Source organism: Ranitomeya variabilis, chromosome 2 (genome assembly GCF_051348905.1).
Source record: "Ranitomeya variabilis isolate aRanVar5 chromosome 2, aRanVar5.hap1, whole genome shotgun sequence".
NCBI lineage: Eukaryota > Metazoa > Chordata > Amphibia > Anura > Dendrobatidae > Ranitomeya > Ranitomeya variabilis.
Genome location: NC_135233.1, coordinates 947,697,015 through 947,722,104, shown reverse-complemented (window position 1 = coordinate 947,722,104; position 25,090 = coordinate 947,697,015). Strand labels below are relative to the sequence as shown.

Below are 25,090 nucleotides of genomic sequence, written 5' to 3'. Positions count from 1 at the left end.
GCATGACGCATGCGGCGACGCTGCGGCACCCGACGCTGCGGCGCAGACCGCAAATGTGAACGTAGACTAAGAGAGGTCAGAATACAAAATTAGAAAATGTGTGGGGTGGATGGATGGATTACCCAGGTGTGGCGTCTGCTGAGTTACTGCAAAGTAGAATGGGTGTCGTGTAGTTGATTCTGGGGGAACTCCTACATGTACAGGCATGTTTTTGTAAAGCTTGTTATCTTTTCTCAAGAGGTGATGCTGTCAGATGGTTGTATTGGATAATGGGCAAGAGATTGGGGGGAGGGAGTGGGGGGTTGGTTAGGTGGTAAGGGTGTTGTTTAGTAAAATGAAAATATATTATCAGGTCATGTATCTAATGTACGGTATTTGTCTGGAAATTGTATCGGACTGTGGCGTGTCATATGCTTTAATAAAAAATACATGATTTAAAAAAAAAACATAAAGATTACGTGGAATAACCAAAACGGCTCTTGAAATTTTATTTTTTGCAGACCTGCGTAATAGAACCACTGGCAAACATTATGGAATCACCGGCCTTGGAGGATGTTCATTCAGTTGTTTAATTTTGTAGAAAAATACAGATCACAGACATGGCACAAAACTAAAGTCATTTCAAATAGCAACTTTTTGGCTTTAAAAAAAAAAAAAAAGAAATCAAGAACAAAAAACAAGGTAGTCAGTAATGGTTACTTTTTTTAACCAAGCATAGGGTAAAAATTATGGAATCACTCAATTCTGAGATCTGCAAGGAAGAATGGCAGAGGATCCCCAAATCCAGGTGTGAAAAACTGGTTGCATCATTCCCATGAAGACTCATGGCTGTACTAGTTCAAAAGGGTGCTGCTACTCAATACTGAGCACAGGGTCTGAATACTTATGACCAAGTGATATTTCAGTTTTTCTTTTTTAATAAATTTGCAAAATGAACTTTTTTGAATTTACTAAACGGCTACAATGAAACAAAGAGTGAAAAATTTAAAAGGGGTCCGAGTACTTTCCGTACCCACTGTTTGTCAGCTGTGTTGTGGCCACTACTAGGTAATACAGATACTTTAATTCATTTAACTAGGGGTGGAGCTGCATAATCCCGCAGCAGTTACTACACAGTTGATGAAGATGTGCTCTTCTGCTCTGCAACTGTTAACTTCCAGCCATTGTCACTACTGAGAAAAGCTGATCGGTGAGGTTGCTGGGTTTCAGACCCCCACTAATCTGGTATTTGATAACCTGTCCTCAGGATAGGTCATTTATATAATAGTTGAACAACCCTTTAATTCTTGATCTGGTTAACCCTTATCTGTCACCAGATTTCCAGATATAAACTACATGATTAAGAACATCTCCTAGATACGATAAGGATGGTGTATGTAATTTGTAAATCCATGTCAGTATGATGGTATACTCCTCAAATTAAAGTCAGAATTATAGTTATAATGCTCCATTTTAATATTAAGCAGAGAAACTTTCACAAAGGATTATAGAGCCATTCATAAAATATTCTGACTGCAACTACAAGTGCTTCTCACTAAATTAGAATATCATCAAAAAGTTTATTTATTTCAGTTCTTCAATACAAAAAGTGAAACGCATATATTATATACAGTCATTACAAACAGAGTGATCTATTCAAAGTGTTTATTTCTGTTAATGGTGATGATTATGGCTTACAGCCAATGAAAACTCAAAAGTCGTCTCAGCAAATTAGAATAAGTAACAAAAGACACCTCCAAAGGCTTCCTAAGAGTTTAAAAAGGTCGTTTAGTCTATTTCAATAGGCTCCACAATCATGGGGAAGACTGCTGACTTGACAGATATCAAGAAGGCAGTCATTGAAACACTCCACATGGAGGGTAAGCCACAAAGATCATTGCTAAAGAAGCTGGCTGTTCACAGAGTGCTGTATCCAAGCATATTACTGGAAAGTTGAGTGGAAGGAAAAAGTGTGGTAGAAAAAGATGCACAAGCAATCGGGATAACGGCAGCCTTGAAAGGATTGTTAAGAAAAGGCCATTCAAAAATTTGGGGGAGATTCACAAGGAATGAACTGCTGCTGAAGTCATTGCTTCAAGAGCCACAACATACAGACGTATCCAGGACATGGGCTACAAGTGTGACATTCCTTGTGTCAAGCCACTCATAACCAATATGCAATGCCAGAAGTGTCTTGTTGCTCAGTGGTTCAAGGTGTTGTTTTCAGATGAAAGTAAATTTTGCGTTTCATTCGGAAATCAAGGTCCCAGAGTCTGGAGGAAGAGTGAAGAGGCCACAATTCAAGCTGCTTGAGGTCTAGTGTGAAGTTTCCACAATCAGTGGTGGTTTGGGGGGCCATGTCATCTGCTGGTGTAGGTCCACTGTGTTTTATCAAAACCAAAGTCAGCACAGCCATCTACCAGGCAGATTTTGATCACTTCATGTTTCCCTCTGCCGACAAGCTTTTTGGAGATATAAATTTAATTCTCCAGCAGGACTTGGCACCTGTCCACACTGCCAAAGGTACCAATACCTGGTTTACAAACAACAGTATCACTGTGCTTGATTGGCCGACAAACTCACCTGACCTTAACCCCATACAGAATCTATGGGGTATTGTCAAAAGGAAGATGAGAGACACCAGACCCAACAATGCAGACAATCTAAAGGCTGCTATCAAAGCAACCTGGGCTTCCATAACACCTCAGCAGTGCCACAGGCTGATCGCCTCCATGCCATGTCACATTGATGCAGTAATTGATGTGAAAGGAGCCCCAGCCAAGTATTGAGTGCATTTACTGAACATACATTTCAGTAGGCCAACATTTTGGATTTTAAAAACATTATTCAAGCTGGTGTTATGAAGTATTCTAATTTACTGAGATAATGACTTTTTGGTTTTCATTGGCTGTAAGCCATAATCATCAACATAAACAGAAATAAACACTTGATATAGATCACTCTGTAATGACTCTATATATGAGTTTCACTTTTTTGTATTGAAGAACTAAAATTGACGTTTTGATGATATTCTAATTTAGTGAGAAGCTCTTTTATATGTGAGGGATTCCAGTATCACACTATGAGACAGTTTCCAGTAATGCAAGGATCTCATACGATTGTCCTCCTACAATAATGCTACACCTAAGCATACTTGGATCCACCAGACGTGTTGGCAGGTGCTGTCCTGGGTGCTGAAGCTGTTAGTACATAGTGAGGGACAGCTCTGCTGCAGCACAGGCAGGAGGCTGCGGGGTGGAATGTCTCTGAGGACATATGTAGCCCCTGTCTCTTCCCCTCCTTCAGGATTAATCCTTGTATATCTGCCTGGTCCTGTCTCTCTCTCTTTGCAGGAAGCAGAACTCCCCCGCAGCCACAGTCCTATAAACCACTCCTCTGCTCTGACTACACAATGCTGCTCTGCAGCTTTCTACTAACAGGGATTGCAGAGTAATGGGACAGAGCTCACCTAGACAAGCCACAGAAAAAGGAACCAAGCAATGGAAGCCAAGCAGAACCCATTGTATCCAACCAGAGCACCCACTACCAGTATCTGCTGGATGCCCCCTTCATTATTAGAGAAAGATGTATCAAGAAGAAAACTTGGCAGCACAGGTAGGATTAACGTGAGGATGGGAGATGGAAAGTACTTGTAGGGCTCTCAGGTCACCTGTCTCAGAAGATGTCCAGCTCCATATATGCTGCTCTCCACATTCTGCTCAGTATCCTCATCCCAGCTGCCAATATTCCCGTCATTGTCATCTTGTCCAAGCTAGTGAAGAAAAGGCGCTGCAAGAGTTACATCTTCATCCTGAACCTGGCTGCTGCAGACCTGCTGGTGGGACTCATGTGCATCATGGAAGCCCTAGATGACATCTTTGATGAAGACTTTGACAAGAACCTTTTCTTCTGTCTGCTGAGGTTATGCTTCACAGTCACCCCTTGCATTGGGTCCATTTTGACTCTACTCCTAATCTCCTTGGACAGATACCTGGCTGTGAAGATGCCACTATACTACATTAAGATCATGAATCGTAAGTGTGTTGGCATTTCTCTGGCAGTTTTGTGGGTGGTCTCCTTCTTTGTTGGCCACATGCCCTTAATAGCCCCCTCACTGCAGCACAACAATTACACTGGAATCTGTGGACTCTTCTATGCTGCAAAAAGTGACTATCTATATGTTCTGTGCTTCGTTATTTTCCTGCCAGCCTTAGTGACTATTGTGTGTCTCCACATGGCTGTTGGAAGGATAGCCTATTTCCACCACAAACGGATCCAAAGGACAAGGGCTATTAGTGGTCTTCCCAGCAACCACCCAGCACATTCATCACACTTCAAGGCAGCAAGGACAGTTCTTATAGTCATTGTCTGCTTCACCCTATCATGGAGTCCTTACTACATCACTGGAATCATCCAAGCCACCTGCACCTCCTGTAAGCTTGTGGACTTACTAAAGGATATTTTATTTGTATTGGGGGAAGCAAACTCTCTTCTTAACCCTATCATCTATACCTTCTATTGTAGAGACATAAGAAGTTACCTATACCAGCATGTCATCTGCAGAAGGAGGAAGGTGAAGCCCCAGGGGTTAGCGTTAGTTCAGTTCACCAATATTGCAGGAGCAGCCATCCATGAAAACTCTACATTGGCCCAAATATCTGGAGACACTGGTCATAATAACCTATCCATTTTAACATGCAATGGTGAATATTGTAAGGGAGCATCCTGAAGCCTGGCAAATAATAGAAGTAATATCCTAGTCTGATTAGTCTTCTGACCACCAAAGATAAGCCCAAGATTCTTCACTGCAGGCTGGGGACATGATGTAACTTCTACAATATTTTTGGTGCAGGGAACATATCATGCCCCTATTTTGATCCTGAAGCAACAGGTTGCACACGTCGATATTAGTACTGGTGCTATAGACTTGTAATATTCAGGGTGTCCAGTCTTGTAATGCAGTAGAAGTGTGTTTCTGCGCCAAAATGTACTAGCCCTTTTTCAGATATCACGCTAGGATTGCTGCCTGTCGATATTTACAGTGTGGAACAACTCTAAAATATTAGGACATTTTTCTTAGTTGTTTATATTCTGCATTCCTTTTGTTATGAATTACATTTAAACAGTTTATTTCATAGCTGTAGTATTTTCATATAGGAGAAAGGCAGTTCTATGATTTGTATGTGTGTATGTACTGTATATATGTGTGTATATAGATGTATAGAGAGAGATCTAGATATATATATTTTTTTTCTATTGATATATTTACATTTTTAATGTCACTATGTGTTTTCAGGGCTTGTTTGAATACAGGGAAAAAAAGCTAATATTTTCTCACTTTATTTTATGCATTTGTTCGCCTTTGAAATACACTATTGACCATCGACCAGTATTTTTCTTGTAGGTCCTTGTGTATTTTGTCCAATTTCTATAAGATTTTGCATTATTTAAGTATGTCGGTAAGATGGTGGATTGTATCCAATATGAATTTTTAAAGGACCAAAGACAATATAAGGCTTTGTTAACATTGCTTTTTTAACATAGAAAAGAAACAGATCTCTATTGCTCCTTTACATTTACATATATATGAGACTTAAATTGATGAAGTTTATTAGTCACATATAAAAACCACAGGTGAGCATCGAGTGTATGTTTTTTTTTTTTTTTCAAGGTCTGTAAAAATAGCTCATGCAAGCTGATACATTTTATCAAGTGTCTGAATCACATAAAGAATTGGATTCATAGATCGATCCAGATTTTATTGCCATCATGTTTACCATCTGTCCTACTAGGTGATGAAGACATCATAGAGGGGGACGCTGTTTGGTACCTTTAATATAAACCAAGAAAAATACACTAACCTAGAATATGGAAGGCTATTCAATTGTCAAGCTGGTATTTAATAATAGATTCTAGTCATCAAACTTCTTGCCCGGAAATCTGGTGTAAGACTGACAGAAATTTTACTAAGTTATTTCAATAACTAATAGTTGCACATACTTTGGCGTTTTAAGCCAGCTCCACCAACTTTTTAAAAAGTGGAAAGAGCCACTGCAAATAGAGGGGCAAAGCAAAGACCAAAAATTGATCCTAATTTATGTCCAAAAATTCACCCAAAAATGTTCGTACAATTCTGATGCCAACATGATGTATAGCAGCTGAAAGATGTATCAATGTCATACAGAAGAGCACATATCTTAATGAATGGGTAATTTTACGCCAATGGACTTTGTTTCACGATGTACAAAATGTGAAAAAAGCATAAGAAAAATAGAAAATTATTTTCATGATATTTACATAATAAGTACCGTATTTTCCGGCGTATAAGATGACCCCCCAACTTTTCTAGTTAAAATATAAAATCATCTTAAAAGTCAGGGTCTTCTTATATGCCATGTGTCGTCTTATAGGGCGGGTGACCAATGTGCATATGGTGGGGTGGAGTGGTCCCGATGACGAAGAGAGGGGGCATCTCACAGGGAAGGTGTAAGTGGAGTATCCCCCATTACCTTATTGTAGCAGCGATGTTCTCTCTGCTGGGGGGCGGCGTTGGCGGCCCCTCTATGTACATGGGGTCTCCGTGCTGGGGGCGGCGGCGGCTCCTTTTTGTGCAGTGTGGGGGCTCTGTGCTGGGGGGCGGCGTCGTATCTCTGTGCAGCATCGGGGCTCTGCCAGCATTTCCTCAAAGCCCGGAGGCAGCGGCAGCTCCATTGCTGCGATGCGGTGGCCTCCGGGAAAATGGCTGCTGGGGGGCGGCGCATGCTCAGATTCAGATCTCGTCTCTTGAGATATCGGGACGAGATCTGAATCTGAGCATGAGCCGCCCCCAGTGGCCATTTTCCCGGAGGCCACCGCATCACAGCAATAGAGCTGCCGGTGCCTCCAGGCTTTGAGGAAATGCTGGCGGAGCCCCGATGCTGCAGAGATACGCCGACGCCGCCCCCCAGCACAGGGAGCATCGCTGCTTTGCTACAATGAGGTAATGTGGGATACTCCACTTACACCTTCCCAGTGAGACGCCCCCTCTCTTCGTCATCGGGACCACTCCCCCCCACCCACCATATGCACCCGCCCTATAAGACGAGACCCGGCGTATAAGACGACCCCCGACTATTAAGAAAATTTTCAGGGGTCAAAAGGTCATCTTATACGCCAGAAAATACGGTACTTGCTTTGAGTTTTTGGTGCACATTCCTATACAGCAAATGCAATTTAATATGATTTACCCAACCCCATTCATACACAAGGGAAAAACTGCACTCATTTTAAAATGCGTAAAAAAAATCCAAAGGTTTAATATACAGTAGAAGAGCTTTGGATCTGTAATGAAATGGGTAAAATATTTGTTCCGAGATAAGGTCATAAAAGAGGGAGAAATTCAAAGAAAAGACTTTGGCCACAATTCATTATTTGTGTTTTTATTAAAGTAATTTTTCTAATTTTTGTCTTGTGGTATTCGTTGACATATTTTGGATTAAACTCTTCAAAGCAGCACACTTGATTTATGAATTGTGTGCAAAAAAAAATGGTCTTTATTTTTGTCTTTAATCTGTCACATGGCCCGATATCCAGGTGAGGCTGGAGCACATTTGTACAAAAGATTAGTAATGGTTTAAAAAGCATTATTTGATGAATCAGCCCAAAACATCTTAAAAATAAGCAAGAGAAAACATCAAATTGGCTGTAAAAAGGCGTAAATTGAAAGAACAAGGAAAATAAGAAGCTGGCCACATCATGGAATAGTGACTGCAGAGATGAAAAAAAAACAGTTTCGATTTTTACATTTTTCCTCTGGGTACGGAGATATTAGCTACTAAAGTTTATCATTTATGCTACAGCTCAACTGGGTGTTACCAGAAATGTAACAACAGTGATGAGACATCATCATGTTTCAATACCATGTAGATGTGCGAAAGCCGAAAGTGAGATGATCCGTTTCCGACTTGCTTTGTTATAGCATCACAAATACAGCAACATCAGCAATGTTTCGAACCTAGTCTAGGTCTTTGCCTTTATCGGATGCTGAAGCCACCTTTATAAGGCTAGGTTCCCATTGCGTTAATGGGATAGCGCTAACGGACAGCGTTGCACGGCGAAATTAACGCCGTGCACCGCGTCCGTTAGCGCTCCCATTGCCGGCAATGTTAGAGCGCATTGCTAGCGTGTGTCATTTTCGGCACGCGCTAGCGATGTGCCGGTCTTTTGTAGCGCGCCTCGGACGCTGCTTGCAGCGTCCGCGGCGCGCCAGAGGTCCGTTCCCCGCTCTCGCAGATCGGGGATCTGCGAGAGCGGGGACGTTAACGCGACCCCTGAACGCGGCCCTGAAAAAGACATTGCGTTAGCGCAATCCGCTAGCGCTCGCGCTAAACGGATTGCACTAACGCAATCTGAACCTAGCCTAACAGACTCTCTGCGAACGTGTACTTCTTCACCCACATGAGGTTGACCAATAAGCAAGCAGCAGCACACAGGAAAAAAAAGACCACGCCCTTCTCTCCTTTCTGTAGCTACTGTGTAGAGCAGTGTTCCCTAACCTGTAGCTTGGGAACCGCATGTGGCTCGTGGGCCTAGAGTGTGGCTTGTAGATGTCTGCCAGCTTGGTGCGTTATCATCAGCAGCTATTTAGAAAAGGAATGGTGAATAGCCCTGCATGGAAGAGAAGATCTGGATGTGCATATACTGGGAGAAGAGATAATAGGATAATACTGACAGAAGGGGGCTTGAAACTGGATATACAGTAATTGGTGAGTGTGCTTGATGCGAAAATACCAAATGGAGTCAGACTCCCTGGATGTATGTAAACTGACTACAAGGAACTGGCGGGGGAGGGGGCATAAGGTTTTGGTTTGCTTTCTGTTAAGAAGCTTTGTATGTCATCATACTTAAAGTTGTATTTTAGCTGTCTATATTGTCAGGCATGTCTTTATTGTCAAGAACATTGGGTTAAATAATGAAAGTATTGTAACCTAAAAGGTGATGTCCATTACTTGGACAACCCCTTCTAAATACTATATTCCCTAATGTAGGCTAAAACTACCCTATACTCACCTCCTATTCCGGTGCCGTACCGGCAATGTCAATGCCTGGGCTAATGTGACATTTGTATGCCACGTCAATCAGTGGTCACCATTGAGCCGCTCTGCTCTCACTTCGTTTTGACGAACCTCAGAACGGCAACGAAAGTGAGAACACAATTGCTTATTAGCGACTACTGATTGGCTGCAGGGCTCATGGGATATAATGTCAAGTGAGCCCCGTGTCAACCTTGCTGGAAAAGTGCTTGTACGGGGAGGTGATTATAGAGTATTTCTATTCTACATTGGGGAATATAGTATTTAAGAAGGGGTTGTCTGAGCAGTGGACGACCTCTTTAATATCAGGCTCACTATCATATACTGCAACCAGAACGGAGTTGGGTGAATTAATTTTGGAATTAAACATATACATAAATACATACATATTGTAATTAAACATATACACACTCAAATTTCAAGATAATCAGTGATGCAAGTAAGCTGGTCAGTACTATGGCTCTCCAATTATATTCCCAAGTCATAACTAAATATACCGGGTGACACGGAGTGCAAAAAAAGGTCAGAGAAAATGTATTTTATAGTGTGTGAGTACTTTGTACACTATTTGGAGTAAATACTGCATATAAAACCTTCATAAAACTTAAGTAAATGTTTAAATACATTTGTGTCAGATTTCTTGTACAGCTTCTGAGCCTGTCTTAGGCTATGTTCACATGTTGCATTTTTGCTGCTTTTTTATGCAAAGTCTAAGCTCCTTATAAAAAGCAGGTTTTGCTTAGTTTTTGGTTCATTTTTGCTGCATTTTTATTGCTGTGTTTTTTTGTCAGGGTTTTGTCAGCATTTTTTCAGCGTTTTTTCCACTCCCTATTGCTTTCAATGGGTGAAAAATGCTGAAGTGACGTGCTGCGTTTTGCAAAAACGCAGCTCTTTGATAAAACAGTCAGGAAATAAAAACCAAGGTATGTGCATGAGATTTCTGAAATCTCATAGACTTAGCTGGTACTGTGAAACGCAGCTGAACATTTGCATAAATAAACGCTGCAAAAACGCAAAGTGTGAACATAGCCTTGCAGTCCAGGACAGGTTTTAGATTTGTGTTGGCTTCATAGTTAAAATCACTTAGTGTTTCTTGCTGGTTCATTTTCTACAATAGAACATGCTCAGATGATTTACAGTTATCTTATGTGCGTAAAACTAACAGTTCTCCTACTGGTCCACTCCCGTCTTACCCGCTATCTCTCAGATAATTCTCTTCTCGACCCTCTTCAATCTGGTTTCCGCTCTTTACACTCTACTGAAACTGCCCTCACTAAAGTCTCTAATGACCTACTAACAGCTAAATCTAATGGTCACTACTCCATGCTAATTCTCTTGGATCTCTCCGCAGCATTCGACACTGTGGATCATCAGCTCCTCCTCACTATGCTCCGCTCCATCGGCCTCAAGGACACCGTTCTCTCTTGGTTCTCCTCCTATCTCTCTGGCCGATCCTTCACTGTTTGTTTTGCTGGTTCCTCCTCCTCTCACCTTCCCCTTACTGTTGGGGTTCCTCAAGGATCAGTCCTAGGCCCCCTCCTCTTCTCTTTGTATACTGCCCCTATTGGACAAACAATCAGTAGATTTGGTTTCCAGTACCATCTCTATGCTGACGACACCCAATTATATACCTCTTCTCCTGTTATCACGCCGACCTTTTTAGAAAACACCAGTGATTGTCTTACCGCTGTCTCTAACATCATGTCCTCCCTCTATCTGAAACTGAACCTGTCAAAAACTGAACTCCTCGTGTTCTCTCCCTCTACAAACCTACCTTTGCCCGACATTGCCATCTCTGTGTGCGGTTCCACCATTACTCCAAAGCAACATGCCCGCTGCCTTGGAGTCATCCTTGATTCCGAGCTTTCATTCACCCCCCACATCCGATCACTGGCTCGCTCTTCTTATCTGCATCTCAAAAACATTTCCAGAATTCGCCCTTTTCTTACTTTCGACTCTGCAAAAACTCTTACTGTCTCACTTATTCATTCTCGTCTGGACTATTGTAACTCTCTACTAATTGGCCTACCTTTTACCAGACTCTCCCCGCTCCAATCTGTCCTGAATGCTGCTGCCAGGATCATATTCCTCGCCAACCGTTACACCGATGCCTCTACCTTGTGCCAGTCATTACACTGGCTACCCATCCAATCCAGAATCCAGTACAAAACTACTACCCTCATCCACAAAGCACTCCATGGCTCAGCACCACCCTACATCTCCTCTCTGGTCTCAGTCTACCAACCTACCCGTGCCCTCCGCTCTGCTAATGACCTCAGGTTAGCATCCTCAATAATCAGAACCTCCCACTCCCGTCTCCAAGACTTTACACGTGCGGCGCCGATTCTTTGGAATGCACTACCTAGGTTAATACAATTAATCCCCAATCCCCACAGTTTTAAGCGTGCACTAAAAACTCATTTGTTCAGATTGGCCTACCGCCTCAACGCATTAACCTAATTATCCCTGTGTGGCCCATTAATAAAAAACAACAACATAATCACGTTCCTCCATCATGTTCTCATACACTTTATGCAGTTAATAGCCTCTGTGTCTGTACTGTTACATACTTAGGCAGTTAACTGGTTCATGCAGCTTTACATGAACACCCGAGCCTTACACTATGGCTGGTCCAAATAACTAAAGCAATTGTTACCATCCACCTCTTGTGTCTCCCCTTTTCCTCATAGATTGTAAGCTTGCGAACAGCAGGGCCCTCATTCCTCCTGGTATCTGTTTTGAACTGTGATTTCTGTTATGCTGTAATGTCTATTGTCTGTACGCGTCCCCTCTATAAGTTGTAAAGCGCTGCGGAATATGTTGGCGCTATATAAATAAAATTATTATTATTATTATTACCTTAGGCCGGGGTCACACTTGCGAGTGTGATGTGAGAAACTCGCGCGAGTCTCTCACATCAATTCCCGGTACTGTATTTCTATGCAGCCGCACGCTCCGGTCCGAGTGCCAGCGGCAGTGCCTTTTATTGATGCAAGACTCACAAGTGTGACCTGGCCTTAGAGCTGCTCCACTGAAATGCTATAGTTGTGCCTAATAAGTTGTTGTCTCCATAAACAATGAGCAGAAGTTAGATTGTGGCTCTGGTAATTAATAGATCACTCCCCTTTTGGGTGCTTGTGTTTGATAAATTCAGCACCTATCCCTAGAAAGGCATTCCATGGCCACTTTGCATTAACCCCTTCGCACCTAAGCCATTTTTCCCCCTTCATAACCAGGTCAAATCTTACAATTCTCACCAGTGTGAAATTATGTGCTAATAACTGTAGAACGTTACAACGGATCCCAGTGATTCTGAGAATTTTTTCTTGTGACATATTGTACTTCATGATAGCATTAAAATTTGCTTGATTTCACTTGCGCTTATTTGGGAAAATATTGGAAATTTGCAGAAAATATGGAAAATTTTGCAATTTTCAAACTTTTTTTTAAAATTCTTATGCCCTTAAATCAGAGAGCTATGTCACACACAATAGTTAATAATTAACATTTCCCACATGTCTACTTTATATCTGCATCATTTTTTAAACATATTTTTTTTGGGGGGGAAGTAAGAAGGGTTAAAAGTTGATCATCAATTAATAATTTTTCCAACAAAATTTACAAAATCTTTTTTTTTTTTTTTAGGAATCACATTACATTTGAAGTGACTTTGGGGGCCTATATGACAGAAAATACCCAAAAGTGCACCCCTCAAAGTCCTCAAAACAACATTCAAGAATTTTAACAAAAAAAATATTTTAGGCCAAAAACCCCAAATCTTTTTGTGCAATTTGCACTGAGTACACAGATACCCGATTTATGGGGGAAAACTGTTTGGGCGCACAGGAGGGTTCAGAAGGGAAACCCCTGATATTGGAAAGTAAACCCCTCAAGGAATGTATCTAGATGTGTGGTGAGCATCTTGAACACCCTGGTACTTCACAGTAGTTTATAACGTAGAGCCGTGAAAATAAAAATAAAAAAATCTAATTTTTCAAACCAAAATGTTCTTTTAGCCCCAGCTGTTTTTATTTTCACAATGGTAACAGGAGAAAATGGAGCCCAAAATTTATTGTGCAATTTCTCCTTAGAATACCAATACCACATATGAGGGGGAAAACTACTGTTTGGGTGCACAACAGAGCTTAGAAGGAGCACTATTTGACTCTTTGAACGCCAAAATATCTGGAATCGAGAGCAGACACTGTCACTTTTGGAGAGCCCCTGATGTGTCTAAACAGTGGAAACCCCCCACAAGTGACCCTGTTTTGGAAACTAGACCCATCAAAAAATGTATCTAGATGTGTGGTGAGCACCGTGAAATCCAAGGTGCTTTACAGAAGTTTAAATGTTGAGCTGAGCAAATGAATAATCATATTTTTTACCAGAAAAATGTTTTAACGCCAATTTTTTATTTTTACAAGGGTAACTGGAGAAATTGCATTACACAATTTGTTGTGCAATTTCTCCTGAGTATGCTGATACCCTATAGATGTTAGAAAACTACTGTTTGAGCGCATGACAGGGCTCAGAAGGGAAGGAGCGCCATTTGAATTTGTGAACGCAAAATTGGGTTTGGAGGGCCTCTGATGTAACTAAACAGTGGAAATTCCACACAAGTGATGCGTCACGAAATTTATCTAGATGTGTGTTCAGCAACTTGAACCCCCATGTGCTTCACAGAAGTTTATACGTAACTGTGAAAATAAAAAGATAAAATTTTCCCTAAAAAATGTTGGGTTTTGTCCCAAATTTTTCATTTTCACAAGGTTAAAGGAGAAAATGGAACATACAATTTGTTTTGCAATTTCTCATGAATACACCGATACCCCATATGTGATTGAAAACTACTTTTAAAGCACAGTGTAAAGCTCAAAAGGGAAGAACTGCCATATTGGAGTTCAGATTTTACTGGAATGGTTTGAGGGTGCCATGTCACATTGGCAGAGCCCCTGAGGTATCAGAACAGCAGAACCCCCATAAGTGATGTCATTTTACAAATTACACCCTGTATGAATTCATCTAGGTGAGCATGTTGAAGAAAGAATAATTACATTTTTAATGCTCAAATGTTGTTTTAGCCCCATTTTTTTTAATTTTTTTTGAGGTCTAATAGGAAAAAATTGACCTCTCAGTTTGTTGTGCAATTTTTCTTGAGTGCGCCAATACCCTATACAACAGGGTATACAACAGAGCAATAGGATGTTTTTGCCACAGAGAACAAGGTTTATATAGAGCTGTAGTATTTTTTGTCTGAGAACAAGGTTTGACCGGCCTTTATACAGGCAGGGTCACATGGTGCGCTAGCCAATCACAGCCATGCTAGTACTTGGCATGGCTGTGATGGTTCTGGAAATGCCCATATCCCACAGCAATGTATTTACAAAGGTGTGTGTATTACTTAAATGGTTGTCCAGTTTGAAATTAAAAGTCTGCAGTTACTTTATTTAACTGCAAACTAATAAATCTTGACTGTGTGATTCCCCTGTATTCCCCATGTGGGTCGGCAGTCACGGGACTGAAAGTACATCATTTTCATACTTGTGGTCACATGCTGACTAGACTCATCTGGTGTCTCTTAATTCTCTTCCATTGAGAGATGCTGGATGAGTCAAGTCGGCATGTGGTTGCGAGTGTGAAAATGACATACATGTGGCCACACCTGCTTGTGAAATACAGGGAAATCGCGACTCGGCAATCTGCATTCACATTGGACAACTGCAGACTTTTCATTTCTGCCTGGACAACCCCTTCACAATAGCGGCAGGTGGAATCGCGATCCACCCGCCGCTATTAACTAGCTAAACGCCGCTGTCAAACACTGACAGCGGCATTTAACTACCACTTCCGGCCATCGGGCCGGAAATGCGTGCATCACCGACCCCCGTCATGTGATCGGGGGTCAGCGATGCGTCGGTATAACAAGTAGAGGTCTCCTTGACCACTGGGTGGCGCTCACAGCAAGCCTGTAATTCAGCTGCATAGGAGCGATCTGATCATCACTGCTACATAGCAGAGCCGATCCAGTTGTGCCAGCTTCTAGCCTCCCATGGAGGCTATAGAAGCATGGCAAAAGTAAAAAAAAAAGTTTTAAAAAATATGAAAAAAAGAAAAAAATATAAAAGTTTAAATCACCCCCCTTTCGCCCCATTCAAAATAAAACAATTAAAAAAAAATCAAACATACACATATTTGGTATCGCCGCCTTCAGAATCGCCCGATCTATCAAATAAAAAAAAAGGATTATCGCTAAACAGTGTAGCGAGAAAAAAATTTAACACACCAGAATTACGTTTTTTTGATCGCTGTGACATTGCCTGTTATTGCATTTTAATGCAATCAAAAGAATATATCTGCACAAAAGTGGTATCATTAAAAACGTCAGCTCGGCGCGCAGAAAATAAGCCCTCACCCGACCCGAGATCCTGAAAAATGGAAACGCTACGGGTATCGGAAAATGGCGCAATTTTTTTTTTTGTAAGCAAAGTTTGGAATTTTTTTTCACCACTTAGATAAAAAATAACCTAGACATGTTAGGTGTCTATGAACTCGTACTGACCTGGAGAATCATAATGGCAGGTCAGTTTTAGCATTTGGTGAACCTAGCAAAAAAGCCAAAAAAAACCATTGTGGGATTGCACCTTTTTCTGCAATTTCACCACATTTGGAATTTTTTTCCCATTTTCTAGTACAAGACATGGTAAAACCAATGGTGTCGTTCAAAAGTACAACTCGGCCCGCAAAAAATAAACCCTCACATGGCCATATTGACGGAAAAATAAAAAAGTTATGGCTCTGGGAAGGAGGGGAGCGAAAAACAAAAACGCAAAAACAAAAAAGGGCTGCGTCTTGAAGGGGTAAAATGGTTACTGTCGTTTCCACAAACTTGCAGAGTTTATGAATACTAGGTGTTGGTCTTGGTCCATCACCAGCACTGGGCAGGTTCAGAACACTATTAACCTGCAGATTAACCCCATATCTGCAGGTTAATAGTGTTTTTTTTATGTGACAGGTTCCCTTTAAGTACCTTTCATATGATCGTGGACCTTGGACTAAAAAAAAAAAATAATGGAAAAGTGGCCAAATGGGAGAAGTCCTGTTGGTGCCACAATGAGTAAATGACATATAAATGACTTGGTCATCATGGGGCCTGGGGCCAAATATGGTGAGGGGCGACGTCTGCCCAGAACTTGTATGTTTGTATGGGTTTCCTCTCCGCTCTAGTCTGTGTGTGATAGGGAGCTCGACTGGGATGATTGTAAGGGATAACAATTTATTTAGAGCGAGAAAAGAAAAAATACAAAATGAAAGGAAAGAAATCCATGAAATTTTAATTATTAGTACAAATGGTTGTAAAATATTACATTACATGACTTGTGCTAGGAATCCAGCATGTGATGAGCATGTGAACTGCCATCCTTCTCACTGCGTACGTCACAGGGTACATAATTGCTTAAGATCTCCTGGATTGATGAGCGGACATCCTTGTTAACGTGACAGACACTGCAGAGGTAGATCAGCCTCTGTGCCTGAGCCACCAGAAAGGAGGACGGCTGGACTCTGTCCCACTGCTTTTTAGACCGGAAATGCAGACATTCGTGACATTTATTCAGCAAACTCAGGAACTTGATCTTCATGGCGAGCAGCATGAGCTCATCTTCCGCTGATTCCATCTGTAAATCACCTTCTCTTTTCGCCACCTTTCAATTAAAAGTAATAGTAAAATTGTGAAGGAAAGCCGTACTACGAACATTGCCGTTGTTCATTTAATTTGATGAGGTTACACAATAATGTGATTTTCCTCAGTCCAATGTTGAGCAAGCTGATGAGAACAACGTCGGCCTTAATATTCCTAACCATCAATGTTCTGAGATATTTACAGAAAGTGTAAAAAGGAATTGCATATTTTATCTCTAGGACGACTTGTCCTGCTATTTGGTTTTGGGCCTTGGACCTACGTTCCCATGGGCCATGGGCTACCTAGTCATGTAGGGTCAGGATAAATCAGTCCAATGCATTGACAAAGCAAAGGTAGAGCCAAAAACTAGCCTGGATCGGAATGGAGAACTAGCAGAGGGAAAATACAAAGCAAGGGGGCACAAACTAAATAAAGGCGGCAAGGTCAGGAAGCAGAGAAGGTAAGCAATCCAAATGAGATGGAGTCTAAAATAGCTCAATCATACAAATACACAGTAAAACAATAATCAGTCTGACCTGCCGTCAGCATGTAACATTGCCAGGGGAGAGGACAGATTGATAAACTGATTTGTGAAAAAGTTTTCGTAAAACTTGTATTTTATTCATTGAAATCCCTGCTTGGAACTCACTGGGCTTAGGAGTCCGATGGGCGGCCCTAATCAGGATTGACAGCTGAGTATTCACACTTACACAAGAAAATTTGTCAACATTGAGGGGGATTGGCAGGTAGACCCCTGTGCCCAGGATGAGCAGGGATCATAGTGTATAAAATATATGTCATCTGGACAGTTTTCCTACAATAATCAAGTTGTCAGCTTCTCCTACTACATCTTGTTGCCCATAGTGGTGCAGCATTTCCAAGCGGTTGGGATAACTATGATTGAGAAGCCATCCTCCATTTTCATGCACACAGAAGAAATACAAGAAGGATGAATTTGCCCTGTACAACCCTTTCCTTCCCCCCAACCAGTGGTCATATTCTTGCTTTCCAATTTTGCTTATTTACCTGTGATGTCAATTTTCTTGCTCCCACATTGAATTTTGCTTGCTTCCCCATTGCCAAAAATGTGACGTAAATCCGATCTTTCTCAAATATTCTGACCCCCACTTGATGGTTCAAGGCTATAAATATTGGTTTGAACTCAACGCAAGGACTGACACTGTCAGGGCTCCTCCACCGCCATCGCCGCACTCTTCCTCCTGTGCAGTCCGAGTATTGTCCTCCCACTGGATTCAGAATTATCCTGGATAGTTAAGAACATAGTAAGGCATTTCATCTATGTGTCAGGAAATTAATCGGTATAAGGCTGCCGTCACACGCTCAGTATTTGGTCAGTATTTTACATCAGTATTTGTAAGCCAAAACCAGGAGCGGAACAATTAGAGGAAAAGTATAATAGAAACATATGCACCACTTCTGCATTTATCACCCACTCCTGGTTTTGGCTTACAAATACTGAGGTAAAATACTGACCAAATACTGATAGTGTGACGGCAGCCTCAGCGCTTCTTACAGCTGATATTCTGTATTACATTACAAAAAAATGGCATTTAACTATTTATGTGCAGTATGTAGGACAATGCATGGGACTGACTGTATTATTACATACTTCCTACATGCAGTTGACGCCAGTGGGACATCCAGCAGACACTTGTCAGAAGAAGCACGGAGCAGCTCTTATATTTGACAATTCTGTTTTCACAGATACTTATCGGCAGAAACAGGAATCTACATGTGACAGATCCTTATATATGGCTGGTACGCAGCCTCCCGACTGCAGCAAAAGAATATGGTGCGGGAGACAGAGTGGACATAGCTGACTTTCCATCCCAACGTCTCTCACTAAGGCCGGCGTCACACATGCGTGTTTTACGGACGTATGAGCGCAGAAAATACATCCGTAAAATACGCATAACACACGGCCCAATGATTCCCTATGTCCCAGCTCCTATCAGCCGTATTTTACTGATCCGTATTATACGGTCCTCTCCGGCCGTACAAAATCGCAGCATGCTGCATTTGTCAGCGTATTGCGCAAATAAATCGCCAATGAAAGTCTAAGGGGGCGAGAAAAATACGGATTCCACACGGACCAGCAGTGTGACTTGCGAGAAATACGCAGCAGTGTTAGTGAAAAGCCGGTAATTCAATTGCCGGCTTTTCATTCCTCCTGCCTAAACCCGACATGATATGAGACATGGTTTACATACAGTAAACCATCTCATATCCCCTTTTTTTTTTGCATATTCCACACTACTAATGTTAGTAGTGTGTATGTGCAAAATTTGGGCGCTGTAGCTGCGAAAATAAAGGGTTAAATGGCGGAAAAAATTGGCGTGGGCTCCCCCGCAATTTTCTCCGCCAGAGTGGTAAAGCCAGTGACTGAGGGCAGATATTAATAGCCAGGAGAGGGTCCATGGTTATTGGCCCCCCCGGCTACAAACATCTGCCCCCAGCCACCCCAGAAAAGGCACATCTGGAAGATGCGCCTATTCTGGCACTTGGCCACTCTCTTCCCACTCCCGTGTAGCGGTGGGATATGGGGTAATGAAGGGTTAATGCCACCTTGCTATTGTAAGGTGACATTAAGCCAGATTAATAATGGAGAGGTGTCAATTATGTCACCTATCCATTATTAATCCAATTGTCTGAAAGGGTTAAAAAACACACACACACACATTATTAAAAAGTATTTTAATGAAATAAACACACAGGTTGTTTTAGTATTTTATTGCTCTCTCAATCCAGCTGAACACCCTCGCTTGGCAAAATAATAAACCCACAATATACATACCCTCAGATGACCTGTCACGTCCCACGAGGTAATCCATCTGAAGGGGTTAACTCAATTTACAGGCAGGAGCTGCGCTAAAGCACTCGCTCGTGCCTGTAACCCCAGGGGAATGAATGAAAGCTGAGTGATCTGTACTTACATTGAGTTGCGGTGAAGCGCCCTCTGGTGGATGAACTCATGAACTGGAGCCTTGGAAAAGTTCCCATGCTCGAGTTCATATGAGATTACTTCGTGGGACGAGACGGTTCACCAGAAGGTATGTATTTTGTGCGTTTATTATTTTTCCAAGCGACGGTGTTCCTGATGGATTGAGAGAACAATAAATTATTACAACAACCGCTGTGTTTATTTCATTAAAATACTTTTAAATCATGTGTGTGTGTGTTTTTTAACCCTTTCCAACAATTGGATTAATAATGGATAGGTGTCATAATTGACGCCTCTCCATTATTAATCTGGCTTAATGTCACCTTACAATAGCAAGGTGGCATTAACCCTTCATTACCCCATATCCCACCGCTACAGGGAGTGGGAAAAGAGTGGCCAAGTGCCAGAATAGGCGCATCTTCCTGATGTGCCTTTTCTGGGGTGGCTGGGGGCAGATGTTTTTAGCCACGGGGGGCCAATAACCATGGACCCTCTCCTGGCTATTAATATCTGCCCTCAGTCACTGGCTTTACCATTCTGGCGGAGAAAATTGTGCGGGAGCCCACGCCAATTTTTTCCGCCATTTAACCCTTTATTTTAGCAGCTACAGCACTGAAATTTTGCACATACACACTACTAACATTAGTAGTGTGGAATATGCAAAAAAAAAGGGGATATGAGATGGTTTACTGTATGTAAACCATGTCTCATATCCTGTCGGGTTTGTGCAGGAGAAATGAAAAGCCGGCAATTGAATTACCGACTTTTCACTAACACCGCTGCGTATTTCTCGCAAGTCACACTGCTGGTCCGTGTGGAATCCGTATTTTTCTCGCCCCCATAGACTTTCATTAGCGATTTTTTTGCGCAATACGCTGACAAACGCAGCATGCTGCGATTTTGTACGGCCGTAGAAAGCCGTATAATACTGAACCGTAATATACGGCTAATAGGAGCAGCCCCATTGAGAATAATTGTGCCGTTTATTTTGCGAGTTTTACTGACGTAGTTTCTGCGCTCTTACGTCCGTAAAACTCGCCAGTGTGAGGCCGGCCTAAAAGTCATAAAACATGGCGCCTACTGATTCAAATTTATCAAAGGGGCATATATAGTCCACACTGCTAGATGTGTCCAGAACCTATAAAATTACTGTGGAGCACACCATTTACTACAATACTGTGCACCCCATGTCTTAAAGGGAATGTGTCACCAAGTTTTTGCCACCTAATCTGAAATCAGCATAATGTAGTGGCAGAGGCGCTGATTGCTGCTGGCTGTAGTTTTGATAATATCACAGTATAATCAGCCAGAGAAGATGACTAGTAAACCTGCTGCCTGGTAGTCAAGCATAATTTATGAGCTCTGTGTAACCCCGCCCCACCACTGATTGGCGGCTTTCTATGTACAATGCACACGTGCAGAAAGCTGCCAATCAGTGGTATGGGCGGGGTTATACAGAGCTCAGCATTCAGTAGATCTGCAGCAGAGAAAACAGAGAATTTATCAAAATGACAACAAGCAGCCCAGTAAGTGACACATCACTGGAATGAGGGTCTCTGCCCCGACGTTATGCTGTTCTCAGAAGGGGTAGCACAAACTGTGTAAAAACTCAATAATGGCTTTGTATGTGGCAATTCATATATATCGTGCAATCACACAGGGCATTTTTCTTGTTGTGAACTTCATGAATCTCTAGGAGGACACTCAGACGCAGGAGTGCATTAGTGTCTGCCTCCAGTAAGCGTTCACTCATTGGTCTACAAATGATGCCCCACAGAGCACACCTTCGCTCTGCTGGCACCATTATAGTCTATGGCCCCATAGGCACATACGTCCAGTGACGCTGCTACCATTAGGCGATTTGAGCTCTTTGGCTCAGGCGGCAGAAGAGAGGGGGCGGCAGATTCTGTAGTTCCCGGCCCCTAGGGGCCCCCAGCCAGGAGCGGACATACCGCCAATGCCACTGCTCTGGGGCCGAGAGGTGGAGGGTGGCCCCTGCAGGCAGGCCCGGTATCATGTAGCATCAGGCCCCTGTCACTCCCTCCTCTAATCCTGCCAACACCCTCAGCTGGGGAGAGAGCGGCGCGGGAAGTGCAGGACTTCAAAAGGGGGGCGTGTCATGCAGGGAGAGACGCTGGCCAATGAACGCTTTCCTCACCAGACTGAGGAGAGCGCTCACTGGCTGCTGTCTCTGTTCTCCTGCATGGCGCGTCCCTGGTGACTGGTGAGTACTCAGTCAGGGGCCCTGCAGCACATCACGCAGGGACAGCAGTGGAGGGAGAGCAGGACTTAGGGTAAGTTCACACAGGGCTTTTTTGCTGCATATTTTTGCTGCATATTTTTATGCTAATTTAGGTGCGTTTTTTTGGTGCGTATTTGGTGCGTTTTTTGGGTAAGTTCACACAGGACTTTTTTGCTGCGTATTTTTGCTGCGTATTTTTGCTGCGTATTTTATGCCAATTTTCAGCTGCTTACAGATGCGTTTTTTGTGCGGTTTTGGTGCGTTTTTTTGTCTATTTGTGCATGATAATAAAGTTGAGTGACCCCAGTGGAGCTTAGCATCGCCTTCATCCCAGCGGGGGAACAATTTACGGCGAATTACATGCCATGCATCGGCCTTTTTTTGACGATCACTGTAGTTTGGGCAAGCTACATCCCAAATTACAGGCATTGCTTCCACCTTGGAAAAATAAATGGAAAAGTAATTACCAAATGCAAGATGAAATGAAGCCAACATTCATGACAAGGAAGATACAAACATACACATGCAGAACACATGAACATGTACATAACAGCACATGAGCATCGCAAAGTGTACCATTGCAAACAATCAGATAGATATATCACAAATTAAAAAAAATATTACCTCCATGATTAGTTGGGAAACATTAATGCTCATCCTCCTATACCAAGACATGGCTAACACCTCACTACCAGAAACTCCCTCACAGTAGATCACAATCAGGACACCTCACAATGGCTCTTCACACCTCACAATGGCCGACAATGGCTCTTCACACCTCACTAACCACACCCCTAAGCTCTTGGCTGTGAGATCCCTTCCTGCTGGCCATGATTTTTCTGCACAAAAAATGCAGCAAATAATGCTACATGCGTTTTTGCAGCGTTTTTTCCATCACCCATTCAAGTCAATGGGTGCAAAAACGCAGCAAAAATGCTGAAACGTTCAGGCTTTGGTCAGGATTTTATGCAAGTAAAATCCTGACCAAAACTGCACCTGAGGTCACTGGTAGGTCACCTGCGGTGTGCCTGCGTGTTTTGCTCATTGTAGCAACATGCTGCGTTTTGAAAAAACGCACCGCGCATGCGTTTTCGCGGTTTTTTAACGCATAGTGGAGTCGGGATTTCATGAAATCCCCTCCACTATGCTGTAACATCTGGACGCTGCGTTTTTGACGCTGCGGAAAAACGCAGCGTTTCCTGAACGTGGAAACATACCCAAAGAAGTGACATGCCCTATGTCCAAAAAACGCAGCAAAGCAGAAAATACTGATCAAACAAAAACCCAATGTGTGTGCATGAGATTTCTGAAATCTCATAGGCTTTGCTGGTACTGTAAAAAGCAGCTGAAAATTAGCATTAAAAAACGCAGCAAAAATACGCAGCAAAAAAGTCCTGTGTGAACGTACCCTTACAGTGTGTCTTCTCCCTCCACTGCTCTGTTCCCAGCAGGCTGCCGCTGCAGCATCTCTGTCCTCACTGTGAAGAGATGGGGGAGGAGCTCACTGCACTGGACAGCACAGCAGCACCAGGGGGCTGATATCAGTCTGCTCTGTGCCCCATCCCCCACAGTGGGGTCTGCAGCCCTCTCCAGCTGGACTGCCCTCCTCCAAGGCTCCTCTAATCACCTATACAAGATTAGTATGTGTGTATGTACACTCACCGGCCACTTTATTAGGTACACCATGCTAGTAACGGGTTGGACCCCCTTTTGCCTTCAGAACTGCCTCAATTCTTCGTGGCATAGATTCAACAAGGTGCTGGAAGCATTCCTCAGAGATTTTGGTCCATATTGACATGATGGCATCACACAGTTGCCGCAGATTTGTCGGCTGCACATCCCAAAGATGCTCCATACAAGGCAGGATGGATCCATGCTTTCATGTTGTTTACGCCAAATTCTGACCCTACCATCTGAATGTCGCAGCAGAAATCGAGACTCATCAGACCAAGCAACGTTTTTCCAATCTTCTACTGTCCAATTTCGATGAGCTTGTACAAATTGTAGCCTCAGTTTCCTGTTCTTAGCTGAAAGGAGTGGTACCCGGTGTGGTCTTCTGCTGCTGTAGCCCATCTGCCTCAAAGTTCGACGCACTGTGCGTTCAGAGATGCTCTTAGGCCTACCTTGGTTGTAACGGGTGGCGATTTGAGTCACTGTTGCCTTTCTATCAGCTCGAACCAGTCTGCCCATTCTCCTCTGACCTCTGGCATCAACAAGGCATTTCCGCCCACAGAACTGCCGCTCACTGGATTTTTTTTCTTTTTCGGACCATTCTCTGTAAACCCTAGAGATGGTTGTGCGTGAAAATCCCAGTAGATCAGCAGTTTCTGAAATACTCAGACCAGCCCTTCTGGCACCAACAACCATGCCACGTTCAAAGGCACTCAAATCACCTTTCTTCCCCATACTGATGCTCGGTTTGAACTGCAGGAGATTGTCTTGACCATGTCTACATGCCTAAATGCACTGAGTTGCCGCCATGTGATTGGCTGATTAGAAATTAAGTGTTAACAAGAAGTTGGACAGGTGTACCTAATAAAGTGGCCAGTGAGTGTATATGCTTGTTTATGTATGTATGTGCATCTGTGTATGTACAGTGTGTGTATCTATGTGTACGCTTCTGTGTGTATCTGTGTATGCATGTACAGTATATGTGTATGTCTGTGTGTATAATATGTGTGTATCTGTATGTGCGATATATTTGTATGTATATACGGTATGTTTATGTGCATGTATGTACAGTATATGTGTATGTCTGTGTGTACGGTATGTGTATACTTTGTGTATATAACTGTATATGTATGTACGGTACAAGTATGTGTACCTGTATGCATGTACGGTATATGTATGTGTATCTATGTGTATGTACGGTATATGCGTGTATGTATGACGGTATGTGTATCTGTGGGTATGTACAGTATATGTATGTACGGTATGTGTGTGTATGTACGGTATATGCATGTGTGTATGTATAGTACATGTATGTATGACAGTATATATATATATGTGTATCTGTGTGTATGTACAGTATATGTGAGTGTTTGCATATACAGTATATGTATGTGCATCTGTATGTATGTACACTGCAGTATGTGTGTTTGCATATAAGGTATATGTATGTGTATCTATGTGTAACATATATATTTATTACAAACACA

The 25,090-nt window shown here is 42.5% G+C and overlaps 2 protein-coding genes across 2 annotated transcripts in view; one reads left to right on the top strand and one right to left on the bottom strand.

The window, feature by feature from the left end:
* Positions 1–3,441: 3,441 nt before the first annotated feature.
* Positions 3,442–6,305, top strand: GPR119 (G protein-coupled receptor 119). The gene has a single exon (XM_077292950.1). The coding sequence runs from the start codon at positions 3,662–3,664 to the stop codon at positions 4,706–4,708; it is 1,047 nt and encodes a 348-aa protein (XP_077149065.1). The 5' UTR covers positions 3,442–3,661; the 3' UTR covers positions 4,709–6,305.
* Positions 6,306–16,357: 10,052 nt separating this feature from the next.
* The window catches only part of ERICH6 (glutamate rich 6), an 85,362-nt gene continuing 76,629 nt past the window's right edge, over positions 16,358–25,090 (bottom strand). Inside the window, exons 13-14 of the mRNA XM_077290761.1 lie at positions 17,755–17,992; positions 16,358–16,750 (exon numbers count right to left, since the gene is read on the bottom strand). Of these exons, the coding sequence (XP_077146876.1) occupies positions 16,430–16,750; positions 17,755–17,992 (559 nt within the window). The 3' untranslated portion in view covers positions 16,358–16,429. The remainder of the gene's footprint in view (positions 16,751–17,754; positions 17,993–25,090) is intronic.